General features: G+C 53.2%; 1 protein-coding gene across 1 annotated transcript; it reads left to right on the plus strand.

Annotated features, from left to right (window-relative positions):
- Positions 1–2,234: 2,234 nt before the first annotated feature.
- On the plus strand, positions 2,235–3,766 carry LOC119329649 (aspartyl protease AED1-like). The gene is made up of 2 exons (XM_037602712.1): positions 2,235–2,391; positions 2,484–3,766. Exons 1-2 carry the CDS (start codon positions 2,235–2,237, stop codon positions 3,764–3,766), a joined length of 1,440 nt encoding a protein of 479 aa, XP_037458609.1.
- Positions 3,767–8,344: the final 4,578 nt, after the last annotated feature.

The raw sequence follows: 8,344 nt of genomic DNA on the forward strand, positions 1-8,344 counted from the left end.
GGCGGCGGCTTCGTATCGTGGATTGCAATAATTCTTTTTCCCTGATTTTTTCTTCGAAAGTAGGATTTTATAGCGTTGGTTTCAGGGTCTGTGGGGCCACCAGGTGGGGACAACCTACCTGGGCGCACTTAGTGAGGGGGCGCGCCCTGGTGGGTTGTGCCCACCCAGGTGCCCCCCTTCGGTAGGTCTTGGCTCCGGAAATTCTTATATATTATATAAAAATTCCTCGCAAAGTTTCGTTCCATTTCGAGAACTTTTATTTCTGCACAAAAACAACACCATGGTAGTTCTGCTGAAAACAGCGTCAGTCCGGGGTTAATTTCATTCAAATCATGCAAATTATAGTCCAAAACAAGAGGAAAAACATTAGGAAAAGTGGATACGTTGGAGACGTATCAACTCCCCCAAGCTTAAACCTTTGCTTATACTCAAGTAATTCAGTTGATAAACTCAAAGTGAAAAAGAAAAACTTTTACGAACTTTTTTGCACTTGTTTGCATAAATAAGATTAAACATCATCCAGGTTTTCAGCCAACACTATAACTAACCATGCCGACAATAACTCTTAAAGATTATATTAACTCATATCAATGACATAATCAGCTAGCGAGCAATGATAAGACATCTCGAATGGCAACATGTTGTCAAAACAACCATGATATAATATGACAATAGTGGTATCTCGCTAGCCCTTTCTGAGACCGCAAAACATAAATGCAGAGCACCTTCAAAGTCCAAGCAACAACTAAACATTGTAATTCATGGTAGAAAAGATCCAGTCGTGATGCACCCAACATTAGCTACACACAATGCATAAGTCATGACAGTTGTGCTTTCTCAGTTTCTAGCACTTGTTTTAGAAGGTGATGACACACCATAAAAGTAAATAGATAGTCCCTTCGCAAAGGTGCGAGAGCTCAAAATTTTAAAACAGAGATAAATGATATTCTGAGACATGCACCCTTCTCATTTACTTCACGACTATCAGTTATCAATATCTCCCATGCTAAACAGGCTAGTGGCGTTTCTCAAGAGATCAAAGTAAAGGTTTTGACTCCACTGGGAGTTTTTGTTTGATTATTCGAGCGATTAACTCTTTTTGTATTTTGCAGTTTGGGACTGGGCATCCCTATTACCGCCATTTTCCCGTGCGATGGCGAGTGAATAAACACTCAACCTGAGAATAACCCGCTTAGCATGGAAGATACCAATCACCTCCTGTCGTTCCATAAACGATCCAGACACACAAAACATGATTAGTCTCATGTGTGTACTAGATCATGATGGCACGCGTTGTCGCACCCATCTATTTTGACAATTTTTTTATATAAATATTACAAAGATGTAGGCGCCAGAAATTTCTAGTTTTTCTTTTGACAATTCACACTATGGTCCCTCATTATAGGCAAGAAATATAAGTGAACATACTCAAGGAAATTGAATTGTGAAAAACGGAATCAGATCAAATCACAGCCAGCCAAAGGAAGATCATGTAAGTAAAGGCTTGTTCTCCTGTCTAGTCTAAAATTAATAATTAAGTTGCTTATTAGAAAAAACAGACGACCACATAAATATGTTTATACAGAACAATCGATGCACTATTTCAAATGTGCAAACTCTGAATAAACATTGAATTTTGAAGCATGCTTTATTTTTTTGAAGCATTTAAACATCAAATTCATGTGAAAATTATAGAAGACGGTACATTTCCTACCATGTCGCTTGAGGCTTGCTTTGGCTTTATTTTTTTTCCGAAACGAAGGCAAAAGATTTGCCTCATATATAAATAAGGGAGAGTACAGTTTTACAAGAGCCCACGAATACGGTCATTACTAGTGTGAGATCCCCGTTATCTCGTGTTAGCAAACAAGCATAGGGTCCAAAATAAGGGGCATTAAAAAAGTTGAAGGTTTAGCCTAAGTGTGGTTAGAAGTTGGACAAGAATAAATTGCACTCTAGTTACAAGGTAGGAAGCGGGCAGTGAACGTACATGACAAAGGGGTGCGGGTTAACTCGAGGAGAGAAAGTTACTAAGTATCCTTGTTCTACGTACTGCTAAGACGAGTGTAAACACATCGGCGGCTCTACCTCGTCCTTGGTATAATCTTCCATTCACATCTTTCGTGATTGTTCAGTCAGTCCCACGTAGATTATTGTACGTGTGCTTGGTGAGTTGGTGTATAAATTAGGGCGTCCTATACTGGGTTAAAAGCCCTGGTCTATACTAACTTCCAATGGCTTCTCCTAACTTGTTCTTGTGCATCCTCCTGGTCGTATTTGGCAGCCACCTTTCCACCATTTCTGCTGCAGGCGACGGCGAGCAAAGCTTCGTTGTGGTGTCAACCAGGTCATTTGAGGCACAAGATGTCTGCTCCACCTCCACATCCACAGGTACGCACATGAATTGAGCATGGCATAATTTTCGACGTTAATCAATCTACATGTTAGGAACATACAATATGACACTCGGATGTTTCTTTCAGTGACACCGCGGCCCAACCGTGCCGGCGCCGCTGTGCCGCTGGTGCACAGGCACGGACCCTGCGCCAAGTCGCCGTCCACCGACAAGCCATCATCTTTCGCCGAGGCGCTTCACAGAAGCCGCGTCCGCGCAGACTACATCATGAGCAGAGCACTTAGGGGGAGGGGCACCACCACCATCATGGAGATGCAGGAGCAGAAGGAGGGCAAGGTGAGCATCCCGGCGCACCTGGACACCTCCGTGGACTCGCAGGAGTACGTGGTGACGTTGGGCCTGGGCACGCCGGCCGTGGAGCAGGTGCTCCTCATGGACACCGGCAGCGACCTGTCGTGGGTGCAGTGCGCACCATGCAACTCCACCGACTGCTATCCTCAAAAGGATCCCTTGTTCGACCCGCGCAAGTCGTCCACGTACGCTCCCATCCCCTGTGGCTCCGACATTTGCAAGAGACTCCAGTCCGACCGCTTCGACAATGGCTGCAGCATGAACGGCAATGGCACCCAGTCCCAGTGCGGGTATCGAGTCGAGTACGGAGGAGGATTGAAGACCAGAGGCGTCTACAGCAACGAGGCGCTCACGATGGCGCCCGGCGTCGTCATCAAGGACTTCCATTTCGGCTGTGCATACAAGCAGATTGGCTCCGACGACAAGTCCGACGGCCTGCTCGGGCTCGGTGGCGCGCCCGAATCGCTCCCGGTTCAGACCTCCGCGGTCTACGGCGGCTCTTTCTCCTACTGCCTCCCGCCGGTGAGCAGCGGCACCGGGTTCCTCGCCCTCGGCGCGCCCAGCAACACCTCGGGCTTCTCCTTCACGCCTATGACCCCCTTCATGGATTACGCTACCTTCTACCTGGTGAAGCTCACCGGTATCAGCGTCGGTGGGAAGCAGCTCTGTATCCCGCCGAAGGTGTTCGAGGGGGGCCTGATCGTGGACTGCGGCAATATCATCTCACATCTGCCATCGACGCCCTATGCGAAACTGCAGTCCGCGTTCCGGGCGGCCATGGCAGCTTACCCGCTCATCCCGAGCGACGAGTACGACACATGCTACAACTTCACCGGATACAGCAACGTCACCGTGCCCAAGGTCGCTCTCACGTTCACCGGCGGCGTCACGATCGACCTGGATGTCCCCAACGGGGTTCTGTTGGATGGTTGTCTGGCCTTCACCGAGTCCGGGCCAGATGATTACGTCGGGTTCCTCGGCAATGTCCAGATGAGAACGTTGGAGATGTTGTACGACGTCAAGGGTGGTAGACTCGGATTCCAGGCAGGTGCCTGCTGATCCCTCAAGCTATACCACAATCGGGAGCTAGCCTACCAAAAAAATAAGATCGGTTTGCTGTTAACGGCTCGATTGCTCCAGAGTGGGTGTCCGTCTGATCATCCCTTCACTGTTATTTTTCCGTGTTTGTCCGATTTTATCCCGTCGTCATTTGTGATAACAGGATATATAATATAAGGACAGCGATGTATTCCAAACGTTCGCGCCTATATGATACTCCTTCTGTCGGTGTACAAAAAGAGGGGTACACTTTTTGTACCCCTATAACTGTGCATAGGCAGTCTGAGCCATGGGCACCACCACACCAAGCAAGGCAAGGGAGGTGAGCCAGGGTAAGACCGAAGCTCAAGAGAACTACGACGCCAAGGCCAAGACCACGAAGAGCAAAAGAGACGAAGCGGACTCCCCCGGCAATATCCTTGCCGGGAGACAGTTCTAGCAGCCCCGGCAAGACCCTTGCCGCGGCGACTCGTCCCGCGCCTACGGAGCGAATCACCCTTGAGTCCACTGCCCCCAAAGGGCAAGGATTCGGGAGACATCCCCGTGACAGCATGCAGATCTTCGTGAAGACATTCAAGATCAGATACGCACTAAGGAGACGACAACCCTTGGCGGGATCCCAGTCGAGAAAGATCACAAGGCCCCCGGCAAGCGCCTTGCCGGGGATGACAGCAGGCGCCTCGCCAAGACCCTTGCCGGGGCCCCGGCAAGACCCTTACCGAGGACACCTGCAGGGCCACCATCAGGCCCACGCCGACTAAACCTCCACCACCGCATGCATGCAGCTGCCGACCCAACCAGCTGGGCAGGCACCTGCGTGGCGGCATGCAGATCTTCGTGAAGACCCGCCACTGCGCCACCTCAGCTGCCTGCCTACCTACGTGGCATCGCAGGCGTCGTTGGCCAGGGCGCGTGTCGACACAAGAAGGAGCGGCGACGGACGAGGCAGATCTCTCCCCCGTCCCCGATAAAGCAAGGACACCTAAGCAAGATACATTAAATGCGCCTTGTCATGTAATGCGAGGGATAACCTCACATCAATGTACCCTTTCCACCTCCTGTGTGCCACTGTGGCAACCCCTTTTCCTATAAAAGGAGGCCCCAGGCGACCAGAAGAAGGATTCGGCTTTTTCGAGCTCCTCACGCCCCATAGCTAGCTCAAGAACACAGATATACAATCCACCAAAGCAGGAGTAGGGTTTTACGCATTCTCGCGGCCCGAACCTGGATAAACGAACCGTGTGCTACCTGTTAGATCCGCTCTTCTCACGACCCACCAACCATAGTAGGGATTCTTGTGATCCCATAGGTGTCGTTCCGCACCGACATCTCTGGCGCGCCAGGTAGGGGGCGCAGTTGTGAGAATCGGCTTTAGCAGTTAGTTCGGCGCTTCTTCATCAACATGGCGCCCAAGAAGAAGACGATGGTGGTGGTTGGCCAGTCAGAAGCCGGACAGCCCGTCCCGACGCGGGCGAGCAGCGGACCGGTCGCAGAGAGGACCCGGGGCGCTGCTCGCGAACACCAACACCATCCCAGCAGCCGGATTTTGGGAGGCGGCGATGTTTGTGCGCCTGTTAACGGGCCACACGTCGCCAAATCCAAAGGCGGAGCCAAGTCCTTCGCGGGTGGAGCGGGGCCTTCCAAGGTCATCGCCGCCCCGTCCGAAGGCGACGCGAGGGCCTCCAAGACTCCCACGCGGCGTCAACAGCGCGTTCCTCCCAGGCAGCGCGCGATGAACGGCGTAATCACGCCGAAGATCCCGGGCGTCGCCGCGGGAAGAGCCCCGAGCACCACTCCCGGGACATAGAAGACCTGCCCACTCGCCGAGGCGCTGGTGAAAACGGCATGCGACCGCGGGGTCTTGATAGAGCTCCTTCTGACATGGTCAGAAGTCAAACCGCGTCGCGATCCGTGCAGGTTTCGCTGCCACCGATGCCAGCAGAGGCCCTGGCGCGCGCGCAGTTGCTCCTCGACTTTCCTCCCACTACGGGGAAACTCGACGAATGGAGAGCCACTATCCGAAGCCTTGTTGCGGTGGCCAACAAAGACGAACCAAGTCCGGTGGGGCCCCCGGGTCGACGCTCCGATGAAGTCCCGCGGACCAGTGGTGGAAAAGCCGGCGGCGCAGCGACCACGGTGCATTCACCTCTTCCCCATATGGTACCGCGGACGCCGGCTCGTCGCGACGTCATGGGCGACGCCATCTCAATAGCATCGTCTGACCCGCAGACCCACTGTGACCAGCGCCAAGTTCTTCGGGAACGAGCCCATGAAGATGCTCGAACCACTATCGAGCGCCGGCGCGGAGCGCGCCACCAGTCAGACAGGCGAGCAGGGCCTGCTGTGAACCACCCGGCCCCGGAGAGCCCTGGAGGCCTACCTTACGAGATAGGCTGTCCGGCTTTTACCCGTGAGCTACGGCAGTTCCAGTGGCCCACTCACCGCACCTTCAAACCTGACATTGGCGAAAAGTACAGCGGCAAGACTCACCCGTCTGAGTTCCTCAGCATCTACACCATCGCGATGCAAGCCGCCGGAGCCCGCGACGATAAGGTGCTTGCGAATTACTTTCCATTGGCTCTTAAACCTAACGCCATGTCGTGGTTGATGCACTTGCCGGTAGACTCTATTTCCTCCTGGTCGGATTTGTGCCATGAGTTTGTGGGCGCCTTTACTGGGGTCACCAAGGCCATGGCCAAGCAAGCGACCTGCATGTCATTCCCCTGAAGGAAGGCAAGAGTCTACGCAAGTATATACAGAGGTTCAGCCAGGTACAGTACAATATCCCTGATGTTCACCCTGCCGCCATCATCAGCGTGTTCCATCAGAACGTGCGTAACCGCAAGATGCGCGAAGAACTGGCAATGAACAAGGTGAAAGATGTGGCAGAACTCTATGTTCTTGCTGACAAATGCGCCCGAGCTGAAGAGGGAAGGAAGTACCCCGGCGAAGATGCCGGCGTGGAAACCGACTCCACAGAGGAGGATACTGCCGCCCCGGTGAAGAAAGGCCGGCGCCGCAACAGGAAGCGCAAAGGTAAAGCTGTGCTTGCCGTCGAGGGATCTGGTGACTCCGGCTCCGCCAAGAAAACCAAGGCAGATGACCCCGGCAAGGAAATTGCCGGATGTGTCGCCTGCCGGGCCTTGGTGGCTGCCGAGAAGCCAGGAAACTCCGACAAGCAATACTGCAAGATCCATCGCACCAAAGGCCATGATCTCCAGAACTGCCGATAGGTAGAGCTCCTTGCTGAGAAGCAAAGGGCTGAATATGAGAGGCGAGACAAGGAGAAAGGCCAGGACGGTGCTGAGGGGTCCGGCAAGAAGCTTGACGGCCAGGCGGGCCGTCGCGGCAAAGATAAACAGCGGGAGAGGCCCGCCCAGGGCCGTGACAAAAAGCCAGAAGACAATGATCATGAAGAGGACGATGAGTCTGGTAACCAAGGATTTCAGAAAGCTACAAAGGCCATGTGCGCCGATGGCGGCGCCTCGCTGCATACCTCTCACCGCCAGCTTAAACAGTGGGCGCGTGAGATTACAGTGGCGGAACCGTCGTTTGATGCCCAAAGGCTGCTGAAGTGGTGCAGCACACCTATCATTTTTGACACTGAGGATCACCCTTATCGCACTACTGCAGTCGGGTGCTTGCCATTGTTGGTTTCACCAACAATACGCAACCTCAAGGTGACAAAGATGCTAGTCGATGGCGGGGCCGGTCTGAACTTAATCTCGCCTGCCGGGATCGAGAAATTGCAGATTCCTGATGAAGACCTCGAAGATACGGGCACGTTTCAGGGGGTCAACCTGGGAAGGAGTCAACCTAAGGGAAAGGTCACGTTGCTCGTGACTTTTGGGAGTGATCTGAACTACAAGACAGAAAGGGTTGTGTTCGACGTTGCCAAGATCCCCTTGCCTTACAACGGGATCCTTGGCCGCCCAACGCTGGCCAAGTTCATGGCGGCATCACATTACGCCTACAACACCCTGAAGATGTCGGGGCCTGTGACGATCATCACCATCCCATCAGACAAGAAGGATGCGCTAATTTGCGCTGACCAACTCTATCAACAAGCAGTTGCAGCAGCCGCCACTGCTAAGGCGCTTGCTCCTGCCGCTGGAGCCCTGGGAAGGCAAAAGAAGAAGACCGGTGAGACCTCAGGCACCCACTCCGGCAAGCGCACCTCTTTGGAGTGTAGCGCTCCCGTCGAGGACGTGCCAAAGAGCTCCGCTGACAGAAACAAGAAGTCCAGGGCCACACCGCCGGGAACCAAGAAGGTTTCTGCCAAGGAGGACGACACAGGAGGAGCTTTTACCATAAGCTCCACCCTTGACGACAAATAGGAAGACGCACTCGTCACCTTCCTGCGGGCGAATGTCGACGTGTTTGCATGGCAAGCATCCGACATCCCTGGCGTTCCCAGGAAGGTGATTGAGCACCACCTTGATGTCTGTCCTCATGCGCGGCCCGTCAAGCATAAGGTCAGAAAGCAAGCTTTGGAACGATAAGAGTTCATCACAGTGGAGATCCGGAAACTAGAAGCAGCGGGTTTGATAAGAGGAGTGCTCCATCCAACGTGGTTGG

Source organism: Triticum dicoccoides, chromosome 7A (genome assembly GCF_002162155.2).
Source record: "Triticum dicoccoides isolate Atlit2015 ecotype Zavitan chromosome 7A, WEW_v2.0, whole genome shotgun sequence".
Classification (NCBI taxonomy): Eukaryota; Viridiplantae; Streptophyta; class Magnoliopsida; order Poales; family Poaceae; genus Triticum; species Triticum dicoccoides.

Excerpts from the sequence above, each read along its gene's own strand:
- LOC119329649 (XM_037602712.1), top strand. The coding sequence starts at position 2,235 with ATGGCTTCTCCTAACTTGTTCTTGTGCATCCTCCTGGTCGTATTTGGC. Across the intron at positions 2,392-2,483 it reads CTCCACCTCCACATCCACAG|TGACACCGCGGCCCAACCGT; the intron begins GTACGCACATGA and ends TGTTTCTTTCAG.